The sequence below is a fragment of the Ambystoma mexicanum genome, chromosome 11 (assembly GCF_040938575.1).
Source record: "Ambystoma mexicanum isolate Mex_15411 chromosome 11, UKY_AmexF1_1, whole genome shotgun sequence".
Lineage (NCBI taxonomy): Eukaryota > Metazoa > Chordata > Amphibia > Caudata > Ambystomatidae > Ambystoma > Ambystoma mexicanum.
In genome coordinates, this window is record NC_090934.1 from 1,102,136,392 (window position 1) to 1,102,164,245 (window position 27,854).

General features: G+C 43.4%; 1 protein-coding gene across 10 annotated transcripts in view; it reads right to left on the reverse strand.

Annotated features, from left to right (window-relative positions):
• The window catches only part of HERC1 (HECT and RLD domain containing E3 ubiquitin protein ligase family member 1), a 3,379,312-nt gene that overhangs the window by 2,075,136 nt on the left and 1,276,322 nt on the right, over nt 1–27,854 (reverse strand). For all 10 annotated transcript variants that reach the window (XM_069624399.1, XM_069624403.1, XM_069624396.1 and 7 more), the window contains exon 30: nt 18,239–18,420. In XM_069624399.1, the coding sequence (XP_069480500.1) occupies nt 18,239–18,420 (182 nt within the window). The remainder of the gene's footprint in view (nt 1–18,238; nt 18,421–27,854) is intronic.

A 27,854-nucleotide genomic window follows, 5' to 3' on the forward strand; every position in this document is an offset into this window, starting at 1 on the left:
AAAAGATTCTCCCCCTCACAAGGCATGTCTACTACCGTGTGTTGAACTTCCTGGCAGAAATCCGTGCAGCGAAGCCAAGCCGGACGCCTGAGAACCACCCATTTCTTGATTTGCTTCAAGCCAGTCTCAGCTAGGTCGACAGTAATGTTCATGCTATGGTTCGATGCCTCTTCACCCTCGCACCAAAAGCATAGCTTCTTTCCTAGGCTGCTCTGAATGGTGGTTTAACAGGGGCGCTAGACGGTGCCACATCTCACGGTCATACCTTGCAACGATGGCCAAAGAGTTGGCAGCATTGACGATAGTTGCTCCAATAGTAAGGACCGTCTTCCCAAAAGAATCCAATATACGGTTATCATTGTCCAATGGAGTGGTACATTTGTGTTGGGTGCAAGTTTTCCTGCAAGCAGCCGCAGACACAACCGACTCCAGTGTTGGCTGCGATGTCAAGCATTTCGGAGTGGATTCGGGAGCTTTGAACTTTTTTCCAAGCGGCCTTTGACTGCCGGCTCCATAAAAGGGTGCTTCATTGTTAGGCAGAATCCAGTGCAGTTCCCTTAGGGAGCACAACACAAGATTAGGACTACAGGTGAGAGCAATAAATCCCCTTTGGTATCAGTCTGTACCACAAAGATTTAGTTGGTAGCTGTGGCTGAGCAGTCAGACTTATCTCAAGAGGGAGATTAGCAGTATTCAGGGTTTACACAATAGGTCTACTGTACTATGGTACAAGGAAACACTGACCAACGCTTTGTATTAAAAAGTAGTTATATATTTATTTTATACACTTCTAAGGAAACATATTTATCACAGTCATCAAGCAAGTTAAGTCAAGGAAAAATATACACACTCCCAAGTTAAATTGTAGACCAAGTGAACCAGAGTGAAAACTGAGCAGAACTGTACAGTGTAAACTACACACAAGGGATCCTCTACCAATTTCTCACAAGGGAGGGAAAGCACAAGTTATATAGAAATAGCTTCGTACACACCCTAGCAACACTTCCCATAAGTTTGTGAACCAGATTAAATCAGACAGTGCATTAGTATAGCATATACTTAAATGAAAACTGAGCAAAATGGCATTTCACTAGTTTTAGCAATGGGAAGAAAAGAGTAGTTATAAGAAAGGGTTGCACACCACAGTTCCAATGGAGACTCAATCTCGAGAAGGCAGACCTAACAAATGTAGCAAGAGTCAGTAGGTCTGTGCCAGAGTCAGTGGTACAGGGCAAGGGCCCAGGAGCAAAAAGTTCTTGTAGCTGCAGTCAAGTCTTTTGTTAACGATTTTGAAAAGGTGGATGCAGAGGGCGAAAGACAATGTTAAGAGAGGGGCGGCCAACCCAACAGGTAGGTAAAGGAATTAAAACACCTTTAGTGCTACCGCGAAGGAAGGGCGGCCTGGCGGAACAATGTACCTTAAAATGAAGAAGTGGCTCCTGCAGTGGCGATTGTTCCTGGTAGTTCCTGCTGTTCGGGTGATCCAACAGAGGAAGATTCGAGTTATTGCACTATCCAGGGATGAAACCAGCCGCGGTGCTGCCCGACGAATAAAAGGTACGCTCCTTTAAATCGCAGTCCGGGTGGACTGGTGCCTGGCTATCCGGTCTCCGAGTACAGGGTACTGGTGATTCGACCAAGACAGGTCCGGGAAGGCGATTGGCAAACTGGGTGACCACACAAGCTCAAGGGGAGGCTCTTGCAGATGAAGATCTTCTCTCGTCGTGTGGAGAAAAGTGGTGAGATGCTGCAGAAGGGCTTCACCGGTGGTTCAGTCGTTGCAGATGTCTTTGGCTACTCTCCTCTTCGGCTTCTTAGTTCCAGTGGCAACGTCTTGCACTTCCTGTCCTCAGGAACCTGCTTTTATGCAAAAAGATCCCCATTCATACAGCCTAGCTGTCACTCACACAGTGGAGTGGTCATCTTGGCGGGAGACCCTCCAGCCTATCAGGATAGAGTGCGACATGGGTTGCTGAGGCAACCCTGTCCAGGGATTCTACTCCCCCTCCCACACAACGGACCCACCCCAGACTCAGTGGCGCCGAAAGGAGGGCTTCTTGGTGGAAGCCCACCAAACGGACGAACAAAGGATCCCCGACCTAGGTTAGGAGTTTACAGAAAGACACGAGAAAGAAGTTATATTAAAGTTCTGGCAAATAAAACCTACCGGAGCAAAGTTAATATTAAAATGCACCAGCAGTATGTTAAAGGCTGTCAGAAAAAGTGGTAGCCTCGAACAATGGGAAAATCCCATAGTGAAATATTTGTGGTCGAATATTTATGGTAGTAACCACTGCCACCAGCCAGACACTTTAGAGAGAGGGACTGTACGGTACCCTCTTGAAAATGAACACAGGGGAAAAACTATTAACCCCTTCCGGTACCTCCATAATAAGATGGGCTGTACTGGTTTAGTTCATAAAAATTGACTAGTAAAGTCAATTGGGACTTTACATGCCCTGGGAGACAGTCAGTCCCAGGGTATGGAGTCTATGTTTGGGGGTCGCTACGACACCCCTGTGTCACTGCACTGAGGGTGCTGTGTAACACATGTGAATAAAGATGGTTCCTATGGGGTTGAGAAAGATCCCATAGGCATTAAACACAAAAATAGCCTAGAACACACATAGCAAAAATGCCTAAGAATGGGAAAAAAAGAGTCTCACTCTTAGCAGGTAAAAAGAAACAAACCCTTCAAATCCAGCAAAGCTGCTGGGGGACTCTATAGGTAAGGGAAATTAGCCATAGAATGGGTATTCTCCCTAACATTCATTGTACGGAGACCCTCCTGCCATACGTAATCTAGTACAGGGACCGAGAAAACAACCTTTCTCCTTTTCTCCCATGTGGTCGAACAAGAAACAGTTCTTTTCTTCCTCCGGGGTGAGACCAAATTCCTGGCAGGCTTTAGCCATCATGGCATGGAATGCGCCTATGTCATCGGGGGGACATGGTTGGGCCGGACTACTCGGCGCATCTCGGTCCAGGTCTGTATCCCAAGTGTTTGCCCTCCTGGGAGAAGATAAGACAGTGGAGAGGGTTACTGGTGGGGCAATGGCCTGTTCCGAATCATCCGGTTTTTCTGCTGATCCCTGCGTCGAGGACTGAAAGCCCTAGGAGATGGGGGAGGAGGTCTAGCTGGTCTAACTTCCCTGGTCTGTTAAAGTATTGGAAGTATCCTTCTGGCGAAGAGCAATTTGCAGGCTTTGCAACAACGGGACCGATGGAAACTGAGGAATTGGGAGACTGGCGTCTAATTGCCCTAGAAGTGCTTGCAAAGTGGAGAGTACTTGCATAGAAAGCAATGACTGAGGGTTTAACAGAGTATATTTAGGTGGAACGGTTGCCATGCCCATTGAAGTGGATGGGAGGGAAGGTGAATGCGTTATTCGCTGTAGTCCCAAAACAGATGGGATCCTACTCAAAAACTGCCTGCTCGTTGTAGGGAGGTGCCTCAAAGGCCGATGTTATCTCATGTTGAAGGATGTCCTCTGGTAGTATGGTCGGAGACCCTTCTAAAAACGGTTGTTCCATAGGCAAAGCTGAGTGTTTTGATTTGCCTTTAGGAGACGGATCTCCTGTTGCCAATTCGGGCTGAGCTGGCCTTGCAGAGGAACTATTGGTCGGCAGATTTGTCGACAGATTTTTTCGTCATCAACAGTCTGGTCCTCGACGGGAGAGTGGTTGACAGGGTTGTCATCGACAAAACAGTAGTCGATGGAGTCGTCGACGAGAGCCGAATCGTAGATGTTGTCTTTGTCACCGGTACTACCACTGATGGACAAGGCGACGGCGTGCATGACAACCTGGATTTGTGCTTCGTAGACTCATGGCCAGAAGAGGACTTCTGGGCGTCCCCCGATGACGATTGTTTGTGGACAAAGCCATCTTCGCCGAAGAGGATGGAAACTTAGGTCTTGACTCGGTTTTATCCGACGAAGAAGATTTGTGGGCTAAGTCTGCTGATTTTTGCGGGTGCGAGCCCTTCTCCTTCTGTTTTTTGGAGTGTGATGTAGAAGTGCCCTAAGAGGGGGGGGATTTGCAACCCCTCACTACTAGACAGAGGCCTCTTAGTGGAGGACGAAGCTTGGCTTTTTCCTGACTGGAAGAAGGCCTAGGCTCACATGTGCGCTGTTTCTTTGGCAATGGTTCTTCCCATCTGGACCTTTGGCGCGATGGCAAACTTCTGTCTGAGGGAGTGGTGGCCCTGCCTTTGCGTGAAGAACCGACCTCCAAAGCAGATAGGCTCCCTCGTTTAGCCAGCAAATCAGGCGCCTGTTCCTGCCCTTGAGGGTTTTTTGTGAGAACCCTGACAGATGTCACAATTTTTGGCCGAATGATTAGGATACAAACAGTACAGGCACTTCGAATGCCTTTCTCCCTCGTATACATTCTTGAGTCCGCAGGTCTCACACGGCCTTACCAAAGATTTCTTTGGACCAGAGGATTCCATAACAGGACCGGAAAACCCACCTTTCTTTTACGAAAGACTGGAAGCAGCGAAAGCTGAAGTGAAGAAAACTTTTTTTCTCACAAAAAGACAAATTCTCTGAGGAGAGAATGCAAGGTAATCCCAACGGTTTGGAAGACGGTTGAAATTTGAGGGGAAGCCACGGGGGCGGAGCTATACACTCGACGTCCCATTAGTGCAGCCCAAAGCACCCATAACATCATCGATGGGGCACTCAAGGTGTCCACGTTTTTCCCATCGGAAAACTACTATACTAAAGTTACAGAGGTTTTCCAAGCCTGACAACAGGAACTATTCACATGTGAATCCATGAAAGATCCAATGCTGGAGAAGGGCAAAAATGAAAAACAACAGTTTTCTCTTGGTTTGATAGGTAGGTGGATTTGTTGTTTTTTCCATGCTGAAAAACAATAACAATAGAAATAAAAAAATAAAACATTAGAAAATGCCAGGGTAGAGGAGTGCATAAACCTAGAGCAAGGGTCTGATCTAAGAGGACCTAACATCCTTAGTCCAATTCCCTACTTCTAGTCAAGAATACCTCATGGATGACGCTCCTGAAAATGTTAATTATTTCACACTCAGTCTCAAGTCATTTTGTGGTCTTGACCATTGCTGGTCGTTCCTCAACTGTCCAGGCTCTCTGGTAACTATGTCTCCACAGGTCGAGGTCCCAACTTATCTGACTGCCATCTTGAGATCAGGCATAAGTATTACAGTGGGCAGACATTCCCGATTACAGTGCCCTGCAGTGCCAGGGAACACCTCTTTTGTGCTGTGCACATTTCACTGGCTTCTTTTTCCACACCCACAAGTGGCTGCTTTTCATTGGGCTTCTGTACATGCTCTACTTCAAGTTTGAATGGGCAATGCAAGACCCCCACAAATACCTTCTCCAGGAATTATGTCTAGTCATCCCCAATTCAACTGATTAACAAACTGCTTTCCATGTCTAACAGTCAACACCGTGAAAATGAATGGCAAATGTCATTCTGCTCAACACCAACTGGTCATACGAAACCTAGTCATCAAGACCCCCAAAATGAATTACCCTTCAATTGACATAGGCAGCTGGGGAATGACTACATATAAATCTGCCTCCCTTTTTACTTTTGTTGGGGGACACCTTTTAGTCCCACACCCTCTAAAGTCTGCACCCCTCACTGGGTCCCAGCTATCCCCACAACCCCCCTGTTGTCCCAACCCTGCTCCCTATTTGATGCCTCTCTCTGACCAGTGACACAATATCTCTGTTTTTACTGTCATTAAGAGTGAACTCCCACCCCTCCACCCCCCGCAAACACAGAACCTACAGTAACATGCTATGTGCACCATGGCACCACCAAACAATGCATCCTCCTTAACTGCTTGCTACGTGGGCGCTGCACTCGTTCCCGTGCATCTAGTAGGTCTGCAGCATGCACCTGTGGACAATGCCGGCTTGCCAATGCCCCCATCCCCTGCAGCCACTACTGAAGCAAGATTTTACAAAACATAATTGACAAATCGGTGGTGGATATTTTGCTTTGTGCAAGGGGAGACAATTGTGAGGAAGACTAGTGTAGCAGGCAAGTGAACTGATAGGGGTCATTTGATCTATTGCAGCCTGAAACACTACTACTTCGAGCTTGATGCCACATTAACAGAGTTCAACTTGGAAAGAAATAGAACCCGCTGATCCAAATTAAGCAACAATCTCTTTTGGCTAAAAATGTTAGTAGGTCTATAGAATGCAGGTTTACGGGCCTTTATTCAAAAATTACATTTTCTACAATTTGACAACAGAAAAATCCACACATCTACATTTTCAATGTATTTTCTGGTAAAATAAAAGGAAGGGTACGTCGCCTAACTATCTTCAGCTAACACATCATTTGTAACACACTCCCGCCACCCTTCACCAACCCTTTCCCAATCTCCTGGCCCCAACACACAAATGTACCATATACTTTCGCCCTCCCAATTTCAATGTTTACATAGGCAAGTTGTTTAAAGCTGGGAAACGTATACATATTTCATACAATTTCTAGTTCTGCACATTGAATTCATTAATCTTGGAAGGACTCAAATTATGTGTAAAGATAAAAGCATACAGCAACACCATAATATACATTTCTATAAAATACAAAATGTAGACTATAAATCCTACACACTTAAAAGTCAAGTTCTTATGAATATAAACACAACTAATATCCCACCATAATTCAGCAATGGCTAAAAATTCAAAATATTTGATGCAATCATCATTAGAAAGTTCACACATGATGGTGCTCAATGCGCAAGGATCAAAAAGCAGCACAAATACATGCTTTACTGTCCAAGTCAAAAACAAGTAAACAGAATGCAGCAAATAATGTTCATAAACTCTTATCATACCCTTTATATAAACCACTTGCATTATACAATGTTTCAATGCTGTTGCTACCTGAATATCGGGAAATCGTCAAGAATGAAAACGTTTGAGATTGCTTAAACACTTGCACTGTTATCAAAGGACTATTTGAAACACACCGCTTTATAAAAAACAAAAAATATAAATTGTGTAGGATATTCATTGATGGACCATTGCAGGCCAAATACCTTAGTCGATTCTGCATTTACCTTTGTTGAAACTCTTTTAGACAGCTGTACTGTCTGCAAAATACATTTGCCCTGATAGCGTTTGATGTCTTTGTTGTTAAACCATTCATTCAATCCCAGCGACGACAGGATTTTCAAAATTATAATTCAATCATTTTATGGCCATAGTCTCCTCTCAGATTATGAGGGGAGGAATTAAACTGATGTTGGCCCTTCCACACTGAATAGAGGAGGAATCAATTTATTGGAATACCCCAAGAAGCTAGTTGCAGCTCAAACTGCAATGTAAAATTGTGTTTTCTTTCTTCTAAAAAGGGCTGGCGTCTACCCTTCCCAAAATACAAGCACCATAATTACTGATGGAATAGATTATGCAGCACGTTTTTATTAGCACCAGGGGAGAACATCCCAATGCACGATGCATAGTCGACAAGTGCCAGTAAAAACCCACATTACACGTCATCCTCAGCCTCTCCCACAGGTGTGAAATGTTTTTCTTGTAAAGCCTTACTGCTTCTGAGCCACCTCCACTCCGCTGTGCCGGACATAAAGCTAGGGTGGGCCCCTTTTTATGTTACCAGCTGTAATTTTACGTTTCTATTTTTTTTTAAAGGAAAATCAGGTACATGCGAAATGCGCTGCCTGTGTTCACAAAAAGCACAACAAAAAAAACACGAACCTACATATTGGTAAGCAGGGATGAAAGTCTTGAGGTGCTAACAGGGTTAACTACTGACTTAGGAAGCAGACGGGGCCCTTACAAATCCCTTGCCACACTGTAGTACATTAACCACGGGCTGGCAGCCTCATAATGGCAATGTCCCACCCGGACCCCCTGCCCTCTCCCCACGTCTGTAGTAAATGCTACATTAAAGGCTCAAAAGGGGAGCTGCAAATTGGCCTTGAAAGGAACACCACCATTTAATTGGCTTATCTAAAAAGCCTATAAATATAGCCTATTCAATTGCAATATATGGTTGTCATTGGAGAACTTTAAAATAGGTGATCCCAAATACCTAAATGTTCAAAACCATGTCGAATTATGCATATACATTCTCCAAGATTAAAAGATACATCTATGTTTCACTTTGTTACTGTGTATTTGGTCATTTTGTTAGCCAAATTTAAAACTGCTGAAGCATTTTACAACACTGTTCAAGAAACTGCCAGATGAAAATGGAGAATTAGTACAATCTGCAGGCTGGCGGTAAAGATTAGGTAGTAGAAGAATCTCAGTACATAATATCAAGGAGGGTGATTTTAGTAGGACGGCAAAAAGTGAAAAGAATAAGTTCTTCAATTTATTAAACTAAATACATTTGTATACGATATGCTAGTTATTGTTTACAAAACAAACTAGGGCAGTACATTTTTGCCTATTATTCCCAGATCTGGCCATGGGGACCAGCAGTGGGAAAACTCACTAGCAGTGAAAGATAAGCAGGTTGATTTCTAGCAATGTTTCTGCATACAAATTTGAACGTGAAGATGGAAAACCATTTCAGCCAGTAGCCAGTCTTTGTTCCACGAGAGGGGAGTGCATTCTGTGGAACCACAAAGAGCCACACATCAAGAAGGCACAGCAATCCTTTGGTATCCATCAACACTCATGCACATCAACCCCCTATTGTTTGGCACTGAGCGTCCCCGGCTTTGATCCTCCTTGTGCGAGCGGTCATTTAATAGCCGAGCGCAGCATATCCGTCGTTATACACATCTTATCCTGTAGATCCCACAGATGGTTCCAATATCACTTGTAAATTTGCAAGACAGGTCCATAAAGGTGTGTAAGGAACTTAATGCCTCTTATCCAATCATATGGAATTTTGCCCAAGGACTGGGGTGCATGAGCTCAATCAGTTCTAAGCTCTTTGTCAAGACCCTCTATTAAACTGGGACAGGCTGGTTAGCAGGCCATAGATGTTTTGAGGATGGGTCATATTAAGTCCATGGAAAGCTGGGGCCCGTGTGCATATCAGCTCCCAATTATAAAGAGAGTCAATGATTAGTTGAAAATGTCCCTACATAAAGTGAATGCGGAAATGTATTTCCTCCACTCAAATCTAACACATGTACTGAGTTGAGAAAAGATGACAGCTGACATGACTTATCTAGCACTGCCAGCTCAGTGAGGAAACATCTGTAATGAACAATGGAACAATGGGCATAGTAGGGCAGGCATCTGCAGCCTTTGGCTCTCCAGACGTATTGGGCTACAACTCCCATGATCTCCGACTGCTGACTATGCTGGTTAGAGGAGATGAGCCAAAGGTTGCAGACTCATGACCTAGAGGCCAACTGAAAAGGAGAGCCCACAAGTCTTAAGGGCACAATGGACCATTGGGGTCGGTAGCACAAGATTGACTTTGCATGTAGCCAAATGCTCAAAAGTTATTTATATCAGGTGAGCATGAGGAAGCACCATCGCATGTGCAGCTTGAGTGGAACCGGAGTAATCTATGCATTTATCTCTAGGTAAAACGATGCCAAGTTCCAGGACTAGATTACTGCATCTTCCACCACATGGAAAAGCCTTGTTGACCGTCCTGACTCGTGTCCCTGTGTTGATAGCTGTGGAAATGGAATCCTCAGCATCATTACTTAAGCGTGCTCATGTTGACAACACAAAAACTGGCTCATTATTGGAGGGAGGACAGCATATTTTATAGGCAAGAACAGTGGGATTGATTGGAGATGGCTAGATGTATCGGAGGGGAACCTATACTGTTGTTGCTTGCAAAAACTCATTTATTGCTCGATAACGTTTGAAATCTCAGAACAGCACAAACATGAAAGATAGTCTGACCGAAGCAGTCACGTCGGCGCAAGGTCCAGTTGGTGCATGACCACTGTTCCTCTTACGATTATGAATATTATGCAAAGGATGCCCTCATCTGATGAGGGTTTTATACAACACTACCTAATACAGGGATTTAATATCTAAGGAAGTGTGTGTATGAGGGTTAAAATGATGCCCCCCTTGTGATTGTCTTTTTTTTTTTAATATAATCGTTTTGTAGTTAACAAATAAATTACTCTGCTGAATTCTCATGTGAGTTGCTGGACTCTCTTCATGATCCCAACAAATAATTGCTCACTGACTCACTTGACATTATAGATTGATGCCAGGCATCATTTGACATTTCTCCTAAAGTCAACGCTACTCTGTTAATCAGGATGTAGTTTCACATTTTCTGACTATTGGTTCCAGGAACATTGCTGATCTAGCAATAAGCTGCTGGATGAGACATTCTTGGAATTGGTGTGAATACTGCACCCAGTACAAATGTTTTATTTCTCTATACTTTTCCCTTGGCACAAGTTATTTAATCTTTTGGTCTTTCTCACCATTTCTATGCAGACAGCCCTCAACTTTTCCTATCTTTTTCCTCTTTTACTCATGAAATTCACCCTAAACTTCCTACATGACTCATAGCCATTAATTCCTTTGTGACTCAACACTTTTTGGTATTAAATGCTGTCAAAACCGAAGTACTCTTTTTCCCTTGCAAACACTTCCTTCTCCTCCCCCTCTCTTATTTCTTTTCCTCCATCTTTGCATCCTATTTCTTCCTCGGCTCATAACTTAGGACTTTACTTTGATTCAGACCTATTTTTTCCCATCATATCTCTATCTTCTCGTGCTTGTCGTCATCATTTATACAATACCTGCAAAGCTCGTCCTTTCTTAACTTTTGATGCAACAAAACTCCTGATTTCTTCATTAATTTTTTCCTGACTTTTCTATTGCTCAGTCTCCTCTATTTGGTCTTCCTCTCTTGTCTTGCTCCGCTGAAATCAGTTTTTAATACTTCATTCGTTTTCCCCATCTTCTCCCATGTGAATCGATTGTCTCTTCTATTTCTACTCTTGGTTGGCACTCTTTATTCCTGACTTAAATTTAATTTTCTATGTCTAGTCTTTAAATCTCTTCATAATCCTGCACCTACTTCCCTTTCCCCACTGGTCTCTTTCTATATCCCTACTCGTTCTCTTCGTTCTCAGTCACAATTTCTTCTTGTAGTCCTGCGTCGTCCTTGTGCTAGTTCTCGTTTTCGTTAAATTTACTTTGCTTGCTCATTTTCATTGGAATTATCTCCCACTTTCCCTCTGTCCAATCTCTTCTTATTCTTTATTTTGTTCCTCACTGAAGACCTATTTATTGCAAACTGATATACGAGGCTGATTGTTCTATTTTTGCCTGTATCTTCATTTTATTGTACTGTTTTTATGAACATCTGTATAGCGCTATGAATAAAAGCGCTTTATAGATCCCAAATAAAATACAAGGCAGTCTAGTAGCCTGGGACTCATACAGCCGGAGGATTAAATCAGTTAGGATACTCTTTTCCAATAATGTACTTCTAGCTGTGGAACTATATTTTGGTTTCGATGTTCTCCAAGAAGGATTCATTTCTATGATACCTTTGAGCCTACCAAACCACAGATATCATTGGTAGTTCTGCAGAGCTATATGGATCAGTTCTTTCAAAAAGCCCATCCCAAATAACAAAGTGACGTCAATATTAAATTAGATTGGTGATCATTTAAACCATGGAAAAGGTCTTGTTCATAGCATACCATAATCTTTCTTGACTTATCCAGGAAACAATGCTCCAGGTGAGGCCTTTTGAGGGTTTCTCTACAAGGACAGCTAGCTAATGGTTGTTTCTCCTCAGGTAATCCAGAGATCTTTACCTTCAAAATAGAACAATCAGCCTTGTATATCAGCTTGCAATAAATAGGTCTTCAGTGAGGAACGAAATAAAGAGTTAGAAGAGATTGAACGGAGGGAAGAGCTATCCATGAAATCTCATGTCTCTAGCATAAGGTCCAGCTGCGGACTAATTAACAAGCAAATAGGATATATCCGCCCTTTCATCACTGAAAAAAACTGTGCTCTTCCATCTTCAGCACTGATAAATTCTCGATTAGACTATTGCAATAGTCTTCTATCTGGTACCACAGCTACGAACGTCCAATCCTTACAGGTGGCCCAGAACAATGCTGTACGCACTATATTCAACCAATCTCGCCGCCCCCACATCACCACCTTTAGGAAGAAACTTCACTGGCTCCCAGTAAAACATTGTATCACACACAAGGTGTTGGCCACAATGCACAAATGCCTCAGCCTTAGCAACCCCACATATTTGTCTGATCGCATTAGCATTAAGTCTAATGAGAGGAACCTCCGCTCATCAACAGCTGTCGTTCTCAAATACCCCAGATTTAGGACAGCTAAGTTTGGGGGTACCACCCTTGATGTACAGGGACCCCTTCTTTGGAACGCACTACCAGCTCGGTTACGGCAGATCCAAAGCTACACTGTGTTCAAACAGGCCATAAAAACGAACTTTAACCTGGAATAACTTGCTCCTGGTCCCATTTCTTCTGCCCTGTCCTTTTGTTTGTCTTTTGTTCTTTGTGCGCCCTGAGGCCCACGGGCATGTGGCGCGTTACAAAAATTAAAATAAATAAAATGAAATAAATTCAAGATAGGGAAAAGGTCAAAATGGGTAATTGATGATTTTATGGTGCCTGTCAAAGACTGGCCCTTCCTGCAAGATCTGGAAGTAATTTACTATGCTGAAGTGACTACAACCCACTGGTACAAAATCCGGTCACCACCTTAAAATTGGTTAAATTAATATTTTGTAGCCAAAGTTGAAACCATTCAACAAAATCTTTCTTCTGTAAAAAATGTTTCTTACAAATATTCGAAAATTATACCGATGTTCATTCCCTGTTTTGATTTTCAGGACCTTCTAGAGAACATGGTCCTTCCCTTACTATTGGTGCTTAAGCCTACTTAATTTAAGTTAGATATTCTCTATGCTATTACAACAGGTCGATCTGTTTTTTTTCTAATTCTGCTAATCTTTCTTTTCAACAAAGCATATTTTCTCCCTTTCTTAATACTGTATTGATGTCTCCCTTATTAAAGAAATCCACCCTATATCTTGCATCCTTTATTGCTCTCTTCTCAGCAATTAGTTTACCAAATTTCTAGAAGCTTGGATTGCCAAGAGTGTTGAAAAGTTAGCAACCAATCAAATGCAACAGTTTGTAGAACAGACGATCATTTGGATGCACTACCATCCGGGTTTTCGATTCCTATAGGTACTGAATCTGCACTTGTCTCAGTTTTGAACTAATTCCTCATGGCTGCAGATAATGGTTACCTTTGCTTGCTAATTATGCTGAACCTATCCAAAACATTTGATAGCATAGATGTTGGTATCCTCGTTTATGGTTTAAAAAACCAAGTTGGATGTCTGACCAGACCCCAGCTTGGTTAAGCAGTTTTCTTAGTGGCAGGATTTAACAGATCAATCTAGATGATTGCGTCCTAAACTACTCAAGTGATTTGTGGTGTGCCCCAGTGTACACCATCACCTTTGTTGTTTAATATTTATTTGCAACTCTAAATGAATATTTTCCATAACTTTGATTAACATTTTCATACTTAACCGGACAACATGCAGCTCTATGTTAAGGCTTCCAGTCCCAATAGCCACCACAATCGGGTGGATTAGTGTTTAATCGAGGTGCAGGATAGGATGATTAACAATGGGTTGCAACTGAAAGCATCTAACAATGAAGCAATGCAGTTGGGGTCTAAAATCCTTATAAACAAGCCCCGTACAGTCTCCTCCTCCAGTGACCCTTTTTGGCCCAACTACCTATTTTGCCAATAAGGTTCCGAATTTGGGAGGCGTTTGGGAGTCAGATTTATCCCTCATCCTCCAGATCAATGAAGTTACAAGAACATAATTTTTACGGCTTCAGTTGCTTAGAAAATATCTCCACTTCATACTGAAGTAAGACCATGCAGTTGTAAGTAGGCACCCTCATCAACTCCCATTTAGATTATCCCAATTCCTTGTTGTATGCAGTTCTTTTTGATAAACTATTAAACCAGCTTAAATGAATTAAAAATGCAGCCTGGTCTCTTAATTTAAGACAACCCAAGAGCTTGTCCATCTTAAGTGTTTGTTCATTTTTTAATTGGCTTCCAGTGCGCCAACATCTAAGTTTCAAAATGATAAGTCCAATTGTTATGTGCTTGCATGGTTTGTCCCCGACTTATCTTAGCATTAAGATTCAGCCTTATCATCCGCCATTTGAATTTGTTGGTTATCATTATGCATTATAAGAGCAAACAGATGTTTTTCCATTGCAGGTCCCAGACTTTGGAATCTGCTTCCCCTGGAATTGCACTAGCTGGACTATCTGATTCGTTTTTGGAAGAAAGTAAAACCTTTCCTTTGTCAACAATTGGAATTTGTCTTTATTTGTTGCCTTTTCCGCATCATCTGCTAGTAAAATCAGCGCCCACGTGCCCGATTCTCCTGCCAAATTTCTTCAAGATATGAGTATTAAAAAATATTCCAATCATATCAAATGAAGTTTTTATTTGTTCTCAAGACGTGTAGGGGTACATTTCCCGTTAATAGGCATATATCAGGGACCGGGCTTGCAATCAGAAGGTCTTTTAGATGGGATAAAGCTAGGTTTGCTAGTAAATGTGCTCAGTTTAAAGAAAACAAAAGATATTAAGTTTGATGGGAGTGGCGCAGGCCCAGGTCTTTTCGAATAATGTTCAACAGAATATGGAGCACTGCAAACCCCACCATTATGCTTATATCAGTTGTGATTTGTAGGTCCATGCCATTTCCCACAGTATGTTAAATAAAGGTTTTTTTTTTAAAAGGTACTAAGTTTGTCCCCAGTGAGCAGTGATAAGGAGTTTGTCTTAAAAACATTCAACTGTCTTTTAGACTCAGACTGCTAGTGTCGCCTGAAAAACCATGCAAATAGTTGGTAAATCCTGGAACTGAGCCTAACTGGTAGGATGGGTCTTGTAAAGCAGTCAAACCATTTCCACTAGAACTCTTGAAGGTCTATCTCAGGGCAAGGCTGCAATCTTAACAAATCATTGCAAATAAAAATGGTTAACATGCAGTTAGACAGTACACACAGACGAGAGCGTGAATATGCTAAAGACCACCATCTCCTGTTAAGATCATGCTAAACTCTGATCTCTTGCTGAAACCAGACTGGGAGACAATGCCTCTCGTTATTCTGCATTGGCCAACATCCCAGAGTGCAACTGCGCAGCACACTTTTGTCATTGTAAGGTGCAGCTAGCAACACAGCAGTGGGGGGTATATATGAGCCGCCTTTTATAAGGGTAGCAGGGGTACAGATACTACAATCATGAAATGTTCTTGTAGCGAGGTGACAGAAGCATTACTTAATGTGTCATCTAATGAATTGCCTGGGCCGGATTATTGTCCAGCAGGTGTTTATGAATTTGAGGTTTCTTTTTGGGCTCCCATTTTCAAAACTGCTGTTAACACTATGTAAGAATGCAAAAGTCCCAGGCAAGCTGAAAAGGATCCAGGAGTTATACCAATTGTTAGAAAATGTTGCCTAGGTAATAATGAATGCTATGAGCCAACCTGCTTGTCAAATGTGGCCCAACGGTTGTTAGGCAGACTGTTGCATGATTAACTCCTGAACCGGATTAAAGAATTCTACCCAATCTCGGAAGTTCAGCTTGGCTTTCGTTAAGGGCTTATCACAGGGGAGTAGGCACTACATTTGTTGTGGGCTATCAAGAAATATACCTTTGGGTATGGGCCCACCATTTTTCTTGCTTTTGTGGACCTTTTGAGCGCATTTAACTGTGTTAACTGTTCTCCTTCATGAGATATTTTTAATTTGAATGGCTTACCTCTCTCTATTCGGAACATTCTAAAAACTTCAATCTGACTTTGAACTTCGAGTGAGGTATGGTTCTAACATTGAACTGTCTTTGCCATTTCCATTCATGCATGGGGTCTGTTAAGGGTGCGTCCTTGCACTGTTGCTGCTTCATTTACACATCAATGATCTTGACTTCTACCTCACAGATGCTAGTGATTTTCCCAGGGAGGATTTAATTTGCTGGGTCTGCTTCTATATGCATACGTGCCCCTAAAGATTTACAGATCTTTATCAACTACTATGTGGAAGTCATAGATTCTAGAGGTTTTACAGTAAATAAAGTCCTGGCTAAAATAATGTCACTGGGTAAATGTAACAAACGTTTACAAATGGCGTGTAAGGGAGAAAGAATGGATTAGGACTAAATTTAAAACTATTTCCGTATCATTGCAAGTTATATACTTAAATGGGATGATCATGTGGGTGGGCAGCTAACCAAAATGAAGTAGTCCAGTTTTGCACTTTTCCATTTGGCTAAGCAAACTGGGAGCCATCGATCCAAAGCAATGCTTATGGCCTATCAAAGACAGTGAAGTCAGAGTACAAAGGCTTGCACCTGGGGCTTTGCAGATACCAACGCATTGTTTGTAACTGAGAATGCTTTTCTCAGGATTTTGAAACACCCTCAGTCAGCTCCCTCATTTCTATTAAACAAGCAATTGGGCCAGAGTAACCTAGAAGATGTAAATCAAAGGGGGGTCTGGAGTCTACCAGCTCAAACATAGCCCATTGACCTGTTCTTAGGAGCATGACCCCTGGGAGAGTCTCAATCAAGTCTTTAGCTCACTGTCCCTTTCACAGAGGAGAAATATCCCTGCATATCAGTCTTTGTCCTGCCCAGGGGCAGCCCAGCACCGAAATGCTAGGCAATTCTTTTCTGAACAAGAGTACCAACAGCAACCCCAGACATGTTTTGGCCTAGTCGGGCCTCATCAGTGAGGTGGAGCTGTGCCTCGCTAAGAACAGTGAGCAAGGGGTCCACGTCTGGATTCCCTTGGTAAATTAGGGTGCGCCCCAAAGTTACTTAATATGCAAATCAAAGGGGGGGTCTGCGAGTCTCTGTACCAGCACAAGCACAGCACATTGACCTGTTCTTGGGTGGATGGCCCCTCGGAGAGTCTCAACCAAGTTTTTAGCTCACTGTCCCTTTCACAGAGGAGAAATATCCCTGCATATCAGTCTTTGTCCTGACCAGGGGCAGTCCAGGCTGTAAATGCTAGGCAATTCTTCTCTGTACAAGAAGACAGCAACCCCAGACACATGTTTTGGACTATTCGGGCCACATCAATGAAGTGGAGCTGTGCCTCTCTAAGGACAGTGAGCAAGGGGTCCATGTCTGGATTTCCCCTGGTAACTTAGGGTGAGACCCAAAGTTACTTAATATCCAAATCAAGGGGGGGGGGGGGGGGGTCTGGGAATCTTTAGAAGATGACCTAAAAACAAAGTTACTACTCCTTTGGGTCTCAGAATTGACCAATCCCACGGTTACTCTCCCCCAGAATATTTTAATACATTGAATTACTGGTGATAAGTCATACAGGATTGTTAAGGACAGATTTAAAGAGCATTATTCCTGTAGACGAATAGTTTGAACTCATTAAGCCCAAGGTATATGCTCATATTCTGGTAAAAAGAATATTTGTTATGGGTACAAAATGTGCATATATACTTCGTACTGATCAGATTTAGCATGAATACAACAACACTTATCGGTCACAGTAAATTGCCATAGTGATAAACGAGAGTAGGCTCTGGCTAAGCCGTCTAGATCAGGTTGAGAATTTGCGGCCTTTTGTGTTTTTCTGTGATTTATATGTTGTGCTTAGGTGGAGAGTTTCAATTCCTGTTACAAAGCATGACTCTGCTGTAGTAAAGTAAGCTTCAGTATATTATGGTTCACCTTCAGAGGCAAATTCATCCATCAAGAGACAATTACTAAAATAGTATAACCCTAGCATTTATTTTGCAGTGTGTCAAATGTGCACATGGCGATTTGACAACTGTGAATGGTCATAGCGTGTATGTGTGTGCTAGCTGTACTTTAACTACCCCCCCCTAAACACTTCTGTGCGAAGCTCGACTGTTCCATCACCTACCAATGGCAGACGAAAATAACTAGGGGGAGGACCCATCCTAACACTACAGGTGGGTCTTTTACGCCCTCACAAGAGGTCTTGGAAAAGTTGCCTAAATAACCTTCTTCTTCACCAACATGTAACCAACCCTTTGTTTAAGTTACATGTTAAAATGCAGTTGGTAAAGCATTTATTTCATTGGCTAGACTATTTTTACATTTCACCAATAGAACAAATCTCCATCACACCTTGACTTGCACAGCTATTACTTGCAACTTAATATTGCTACCAGAAAAACACTTACATTCAACTTGAAATAGAAGTGTGAAAACAGTACCTCTCAAGTCTTTCTTATCACGATCTCCACTTAAATCATCATTTTTTTCTTCTTCGCCCTTCTCATTTACAAAGGATACCACGACAACTCCAGCAGCTTGTGACAAGAGATTCTTCAACTGACTGCAAAGCAGGTCAAGCAATGATTGCACCACTTTGGGATTTAATTTATCAGCATAGGTCCTAAAGGGAAAGATCAACAACCAAACAATATGATTATCATGTATAAAACAAAAGAGAAAATAAATATCCTTTTTGGTCTAACAGGTAATTTCTTTACAAGATGCTGCCTATTTCAAAACATGCTAGAGGGGGTTATACAACACATTGTTTGAGACTTGAAAAAGATCTGGCATGTTCTGAAAATAATAGCACTGACACTGAAGTAGCCACTGGAGAGACCTAATTTGCCACTATTAGGATGCAGAAAGCCATTAGGCCTAGGATGGAAAGATATTCACCATCTTTTGCAATCAAGGCAACTGCCTTAGCAAGTGTCCAGAACCTCTTCTATGTACTAGTATGGTGAATCGTGGGAGTTCAGGGAGAATGTCAAGCTTTGCAGCAGATGACCGTTCTGGTGTAGGTGTGCCGTCACCAGATCTGGGTGCAGTCTCAACTGACCTAATTTAATCTTCCAAGTAGGAAAAGACATGAACCCCTTTCCATCCCGAGACATGCAGCTACCACAGCCAACAGCTTTGTAAGCACCCACAGCGCAGATTAATGTCCAAATGGCAGGACTGTGAAATGGTAATGGGTGTCTCCCACCAGGGATCTCAGGTTCTTTCTGTGCTTCCGGTGAATTGACACAGGTAAGTAGGTGTTGTAAGGAAGGCATGGTATCAACAGTAAGACGGACAGACGTGACTACAGTTCAAGGGTGTTTATTGAACTTTCACAAGGGTGAGATAAACACCTATCTGAACCTAAATATACAGATGGGCGCAAGCTACGACCATCAAATAATAATAATAATGCAGCCCTAGTTGAGTCTTGTCAAATTAAAGAGGGCCTATACTCTATTGCCACTAATTTACAAAATAAGGGGGTGATATTCATGAAAAAGAAAGAAGTGTTCACAAAATGATAAGTCAGGATGTTCAGGCCGTTGGCTTCCCTTCCCCAAGTTTTCAGCACGGGACACAGTGGTTAACTCCAACAAAGCACACACTCTGGGCTTCTGCGGCACGAGGATACAGTTCCCTTTTTACAGTTCAAGACCTTCTGTGTCTAACTCTCCAAGTCTCGTGACTTAGAGGGCTTGGTATACAAAAAAAACACAAATACATTCTTTTGCTTTTCCAACACTCAATTTGGGTGTTCAACCTTGATCCTCCTCAGCTGGGCTCAGATCCTTCTCCAAAACAAAAGTTTCAAAATTGGATCCCCTCTTCCGGGCTCAGATCCCTTTCCAACTATGTTCATCTAATTCTAACTTGGGTGACTTACGGTTCACCCCGGATCCCCTTCAGCCAGGCTCAGATCCCTTTCTTTCACTCAATTAGTCTCCCTCAGCCGGGCTCGGACCAATTGTGATGTACTTTAAAACTATCGAAGACTTGAATGTGGACAGGGTTTAGCAAGACCTGTTGCATGACCACTTCAATCTCAGTATTCCTTTTTCTCACACTCAGCATTAGTTGGGTACCAAACAGAGACCATCGAATGAGCGCCCCACGTGGCGCCGGACCACGCTGTGTATGGTATTATGGGGTGCCTCCCAAAGTTCAATTACGTCTTTGGTTCCAATTATAACCGTGTCGCTCTTTGCAAACGCCTCAGACACTGTTCTCTTTGTTCAATTTTGCTGCTTGCAACCTTGGGTCAAAACACAAGCTGGTTAGGTATCAGTCTCTCCAATTCACCGGCTGTGCAGCCTTTTCTAATGCTGCTTTGTTTTAGGAGCCAAGGACAGTACCGCAGCGGGAATCGCTACTCCCCGCCTTGGTTATCGACACGGGAGACCCCAGTGTACCTCCGACACACTGTGCAGGTTCGATCAGCCTTAGTTCCTGGTCTTCGGTTTCTTACTTTCCAAGACTCACAAAAGTAACAGTCTTTAGAGGTCACAGGTACTTCCCTCCTTGCGACTTTCTCTGGTCTTGCCGTCTTTCTCCTTGTATTGAACTGCCGTCTTGGAACTGCTGTTTCCTCGTGTGGTTTGCCTCGCTCAGGGTGTGCTTTTTTGCTCCGCCTTTTATCCATGCGGGGAAGTGTAATGGAAGTCAGGTGTGTGCAATAATCCGTAATTGCCTGACCTTGCCTTTCCAAAGTGTTGGGACATGTCGGGTATACAGCTCTGGTGTTTGTCCGTTGTCGCTCACGGTGAACTGTCCATGAGAAAGAGTTTGTGTTGGGAAAGGGGAAGGGTTAATTTCCTAAATATCCGACCTGGTAGCATGGGAAAAAGGTGTTACAGGGAGGGGGATACTGTGTCTCACCATCCGGTATCCCACTTCCACTCCCCGAAGACCTTTCAACCAGGTGATCACCCCGCACTGGTCCACCCCTAGGAAGTGGATCCAAAGCGATGGCCGTGTCCTTGCCACCTGGATGACATATCCCCAGGAACTAGCGGGTGAGACACCTTCTGGTTTCTCACAGTGTCCTGAGGGTCCAGTGGCACCAGCCAATCCTGCACCTCAAGGGCCTATAGTAAATGGGACAAGGTGACCATCTTGAACTTGTCCTTGGGAAGGAACAAATTCAAGAGTTGCAGATCCATGATGGGCCACAGGGTCCCACCTTACTTCAGTACCAGAATGTGCTGAAAGTACCGCCGTTCCCGCTCTGTGAGGCAGCACAATGGCTCCATTCGCCAAACGTTTAGGGGTTTCCTCTAATAGGAGGGAGTCGGGCACGGGAGAAGGGTGGTCTGGTGAGCTATGGATAAACGTGAGTCAGTGACCCCGAGATGAGACCTGTAAGGCCTGAGAGTCTGAGGTGCTGCACTGCAACTCCTTGACGTACAGTGACAATTCTCCCCATATCACTGTAGAATGGACAAAGTCCAAATTTAAAGGAACCTTGGTCTGGGGATTGCAGAAAGGACATTGAAGAAAACAAACCCACCTCACCGGGCACCTCTTGCCCAAACTTGCAGGGCTTGTTTGCCAGAGGGGGCTGTACCTCTAGTATGTTCGGCAAAAGAGGGGGAATGGCCAAAAAGAGGCTGTTGGAAAGCCAAACTCTAGGACTTAGCGCCATGGACTTAGTGGCATTGAAATTCTCGGCTGATTCAATGGCTTACACCACAAACAGGTTCTCGCCTTCTAACGGCATGCTCAGAAGATTAGCTGCATATCGAGGAACCCAAATATGCAGGACAAACCCAATGCCCATTGCAGGTGCCAGATAGTACAACATGTCCAGACCAGACTGAAGGATTTCACCAGCATCTTCCTTTCAATCTTCTACCAGAGAGTGGACTCCATCTTTCATCTCTTGGATCAGCAAATTCTTTGCGTCAAGTAAAGCAGGTGGAATTTACAGCCATCCGGGCTAGGCTGCCTGAGGAAAAAACCTTGCAGCCTGTTAAAGCAAATTTAGTACCACCCTATTTTGAGGATGCTACAACCACTAACCCTAGGGGGAAGGCTAACATACTTGACAAGAAAGGGAAGCCAAACCTCTCTTAAGGTAGGGAACATGGACAGTGCTACAATGCTTCACTCTCAGGTAGGACAATTAGGATGACACAAAGGAACAATTAATTCACGCACACACCTCTCTAGAAAATTAAATGCTATACTGATATAATGAAAAATAGATACTTTAATAAAGTCACACATATAAAACTAGCAGTTCAAATAAGTACTCTGGTAATAATACAGTATTTAAGAAATTAAAATTATTATAAAACAGTAGTATCTATACTATGACTGTTCTAACCGTAAATGTTTCTAACGGATGCAAGTACACAACTCAAAATGGCAAGAGGATGGGAGAACCATGGAACCATAAAATCTAGCTAGACGGTAAGTCCCCTAGGGGCCTGCACATTCACATACAGTGTTCTAAAGACACACCTCAACCCAAGTATATTTGGAAGGCTCTAGCTAGACCTGGAGGTCAGTACCTAACATATATGGTAGGGTATTGGAAAAATAGGGCAACAAGTTTTACCAGCAGGACAGATGTTAAAAATCTCTAAGGTCTACACGTTACTCCACAGTCATTAGTATCCACTGCGGCATATTAATATTAATGCACAGGTACCTAAATCAATACATTACAGCCAGATAGCGGATGAAACTATTGTAAACCATAGTCAAAAGGCATCCATGAATTGATCAAACATTTTATTAACAGTTACGTGATTCATACATTTCAAGTAAAAATTGTTACAGTATCAACAGGATTAACTACAAGGTTAACCATAGATTCACCATTGAAGAAATGCATTACATGACTTTAAAGTACATTTTAGGAGAGTTCCATAGTAAGCGAACTGAATTAATGGTAAAGTGAGTTAAAGAGCCATCCGTTTTAATGAAGGAAAGTCTGTTTGACCGCACTGGTACAGATTCTCTGATTAGTAATCCAAAGGAAGGCCCCAGACCCCAAATAACTGTTTCAGAGGCTGGAAGATAGACCCAGAGCACCAGAATTAGAAGAAGCAGAACAGGGTTAGCCTCAATAGTACTCTATGGGAATTGCAGTAAATACTCGCCTCCAAGAAATATCTACCCCCAGACCAGACAGACACGGGACAGGGAGTAGCTTGAATAATTGCCCAACACAGGACCCAAAGGTAGATACTCATGATAGAAGATTTGGTGAAAAGCCAAAACAACTGGTGAGTAAATAGCTCTTTTCCACAGGAGTGGTTTTCAGGATTCGGTTGGCAGGGACTTGCACCCAGGGCTAACCAAGATCCTCGGGACCCAGAAAAGGAACTAAGGCTCTTCAGATGACCTCTACAACCAAACCTGGATCAGAGATTTTGGCAAGGACTACCCCAGGAAGATGTAGAAACGTGCACCAATGACTCAAAGCAGCTTGATGAACAAAAGAAGGCAGCAGCACTGTGGCAAACGGCCTAGGATGGGAAAAACAGCTGGAGGCTCCATCGGATGCTGCAAGCGTACGTTCTGGTGGAGTGATAACATCTCAGCGCTTCTCTGCATTCCAGCAATAACACCCAACCAAGCACATGATCCAGGTGGTAAAAGAAGGGATGCAGCAGTAAATAGCCCAGAAAACAGTTCTAGAGTGGAGGGTTTAACCCAGTAGGTGTGGTGAGTCACCAGGCATCTTCCAGATTCCAAACCGTGCCACCAGTGGCAAAACCCCCAAATCAGGATGTTCCCAAGCCACTGTACTTAGCAATTATTGCCAAGAGAGGTCCTTAAAAATAGCAAAAACTGTGGGCTTCATTGGGTAAACTCCTACAACAGGTCTGCAGACCCGTCACCTCCAACTTAAAGGAACAAGAGTGCCAGAGGAAGAAGGAGGGTCCGCACAAAGCCTAAATACCCTTGCACAACGGGAGCTTGCCAAAGGAAGGCCAGCAAATCGCTAAAAGGATCTGGGGCAAACGGTCACTTAGTCTCAGCCATAACGACCAGTAGTTAGAGGAATATTTAATGGACATATACTGGCTTAAATCGGATACGACAAATGTGGAGACAGCAATTGCAGGCTCGCAACCGGCCCACATGAACATACAAATCCCTGAAACACAAAATTGCTGAGAGCAGGATGAAAAAAAAAAGGGTGCCCTAATGGCTACCAAAATGGTACATTGGGCTACCAAGGTGGTAGAATGGATTGCATCTATGGTGTGCACTTAACTAATGTCCAGTTGCTACCAACCTACTCCTTAAAACCTGTGTCGAGTCATATAATCAATCTAGAGTAAAGATGGGGAGCCCAAGACGCCCCTTTGGTAATGGGCACTTTTGGTGCAACCCAATGCCATATACCTTTAGTAAGGTATAAAGGGACATAATGGCATGGGGACTTCAGGAGATGTCATCTGGCCACTAAAAAGAAACCAAGGCAAAAAGGAACCAAAAATGAGTGCGGACAAAAAGCAAAACATTGAGGGGCCCTAAAAAGAGGCCTTAGAATTCCCAAAATATGGAATTCTGGCTTAACAAAGCCCAGTGCGCCTAACCTTTTACTCTCGGTTTCTGGTGGAAAAGAAGGCAATGTGTTTGAATTTGAACCTTTAACAGAAGCTTGCACCACCCAGCTTGGGGAAATTGGGCAAAACTCCAGGATCCCAGGGAGCTAAACTTTTTTTGCAATGTCAGGTCCATAGATTGAACCAAATTACGCTTATGTGAAACAGCCATCACAGGGACAGCAACCATAAGGTTGAAGTGAAGCAGTGTCTCCCTCTGAGGATTCTCTCCAAAGATGTTAGTCAGATGAAACTGGGCAACTACCTTTAAGGGTGCAGACAGCAGTGAGACGGGCATGGTATCAAGAGAGACAGACTCAAAAGTAACAGATTGAAAACATGTATTGTCGCACTTTGTGGGGTTGGTGTAGTGCCTTCCTGCCATAACTCCAAGGGGGTTGTTCCCTCAACTGATGCTTCTAAGGGCTGATGTCCGCAAGTACGAAAACAAAATGTGTCTGTGTCCAAAACTATGCTTACCCTCACTCTTACACAACATGTGATAATGGGTTTTCTTAAAGGAAAAATGGTGGGTCAAGAAACAAAAAAATATAAACCACAGCTGGTTTCAGGTAACCTTACCAATAGATGTAGTTCTGCCAGTTTCAAAAATAATTCAACTCAAAAAGGGTTGCCCTCAGAACCTTCCATGTAGGGCTTTTGCAGGAAGTCAACAAACTTCACAATGTCTCAGTCTCTTGGGGTTCTCTTTCCCAAGCTTCGATTCTTACATTTGCCAAATATAAAATAAAAAAAACAGTCCCCGTTAGGCCTCTCAGGGTTCCCTTCCCAAAGCCTAGGCCTTTCCTGTAAAGTTCACAATGTCTCTTTGAGGCCTCTCAGAGCTCCCTTCTCCAACGTCTAGGAGACCCTCTGATGTTCGTAACAGTGTTCTTTACAATTTTCTTTGGGCCTCTCGGGGTTTCCCTCACCAAGCTCAGGCCCCTTTTGGTCTTTAAACAAAAGGTTCTACTGGTCAGGATGTACCTTTCAATGTATAGTTCTTTCAGGGGAGGTAGCATCAGAGATTTTCGAGAATGCCAGGCCCTTTGCTCTTCCCAGGCGCAACCACTTTGACTTCTAGCTCCTCTCCTTATTCTGGCACCTTTTCCCTTCTGTGCCTCTTTCACTCCAATCTATTCCACTTCACAGTGCTTCTTACACACCTTTTCTTTCGTGCACACTTGCACCCTCTTTTCACATTGCTGTGCCTCTTGAACACTTCTCTTTACTGTTTCATGCAACGTTGAATCTTCATTTCCCATTCCCGTGCTTCTTGCTAATTCTGTTTTGGTTTCGGGTCGCTCACACCCTTCTCTTTGCTTTCCGGTAATTTTCTTTCTGTTTCCTTCTGTCTTTACCATTTGGGGTCGCTTGCATTCGGTCTTTGCGTTCGGTTCACTTTCTTTCTCTCTCTTTGGTTTCCGCGCCACTGGTGCACTTTCTCTTGCTCTGTCATTTCAGTTACACCGCCATTAGCTTTCAATCGTCGGGCCGCTTGCCCGCTTTTACTGTTTCTGCTCCTGCTCCAGCCAAAAGCAAGCTACTGAGTTTGTCTCTCTCTCTATTTTGTGTAACTCACTGAAGTAGCGCAGTGCTGGCGAGCAGTTCTCCAGGGTCTTCGAATGAGGTCAGAGTCTTACCACCTGCCCCTCAGACACCCCTGGGACCGGCCCACGTCCCAGGGAAACTAGAAATGGCTTGGACACGGCCAACAATCGTTCCGCTCTGGCTCCTTGGAGACACGGCTCCCTCACCACGCTGCAGCCCCCCTGGCACACTGGGCCAGCGCCTCCGCATCGCGCACTCCACCAGATCTTCCGGGCTCCCCCTTCTGAAGTTGTTTGCTCCTTGGCCTCCAAGTTCGATCCAGCAATCCCAGCTCGCTCCTTGGGTCTGGTAGAACTGCCCCTTTTATAGTGTAGTGGAGAGTCAAGCGGAGTCAGGTGTTCACAGTTGGAGTGAAGTACCTGACCTTCCCAGACCCTATTAGTGGGACAGCCTAATGGTGTTATGTAGTGGCCTTTGTTTGCATCTCCATGCTGTTTCAATGGGTAATCCTCATTGCTACCGTTCGCCTCTTCCTTGTCCCAGTACTTATTGGAAATGGGTGGGTGGGGAAATGGAGTGAGATTGGAAATAACCCATAAAGGCTGAGGGAGAGTGGGTTGGTGGACAATGGGAAGGGGAATACCAGGTCTAGCCCCTTGGGCACTCTCCTCCCAATCCACCTACGACCCTTTACTCAGGTGATCCTCCCTCGCTTGTCCACCCCCAAGGTCGGGATACAAAAGCGATGGCCCTTCGATGGCCACACGAATGGAAGAATTTGGTGGCATAGGTGGAAGAATACCAACAAGTTTCTCACACGGCCCGAAATTCTCCACAACCCTGTGTGATGAATCCTACAGAGTCCTCACCAAGACCCTACACCTAAAGTCTCCTCCCAGGTGGCCACGGAAAGGCAGACGCTTCCTGATCCTGACTGAGGGTGGTATTAGCCAGGAGGATCACCTGGGAGAAGGGCCCCTGGGCACTAGGAGGACTGCGTTGGCTAAGATGCAGTATTTGTCTTCCTCAAGGAAGGAAATATCATTGATACCCTGGGCTAACAATGGTTTGTTGTCAGAGAGCTTTTATTTTCCCATAAAAAACTAAAAGATTAAGAAATAAAAAATGTGAACGCAGTGCATTCAAATTAATTTAGAGGTATTTGGTAAACGTGTTTGTTTAATAATGGTTGAGCACATAAAAAATAAGGGAAATAATATATTTCTTCGGCTTAATTAACGGAAGTTGGTTTGGGTGGTAGTGGATTATTTGCCCTGCTCTCATGTTATTGACCAGTACTAAGGGTCGCCCTCATTGTAGCAAGTTATATTAGGTTTGTTTCGTTGTGTTACCACATTCTGACACACGTTAAGAGTATTGCCTGGTTACAATAAGGTTTTATATATGTTTTTATTTTTAGATTGAGTAGAACACAAATGTGCACGCGTTGTGCAACACGTTGAACATCATCACGTACCGAAAACAAGAGTGCCCTGATGACAGCACCAATGGGGGATGCTTATTGTATTTGTTTGATGGCATCTTTACCACTATATTTTGGTTCTAGAAACACACACAGATTGTTGGCACACTGTTTCTCCCTAGAAAGAGATAGCCACAAAGGCACATGATTGACCAATTGTTTTCCAATTCTGACAAATAATGAATTGGGTTTTTGTCATGCACGGATAAAAGAATTAAATGATGTGTTAGGTTCTTCATTCAGATGAATGAATCACGCTTGATTTACAAGCAGTTTTTGTATGTTGGTGTTTTATGAATATTAAAATATGTATATATTTTCAAAATCAATGCATCCATACTTATATCTATGTATCTATGTTGAATTAGTGTGTGTAACAGTGTCAGGGGGATACTGGTAAATACCTTTTAGCTGGAAGGGAGGCAGTTGTGTTTTGGGATATTGCATACA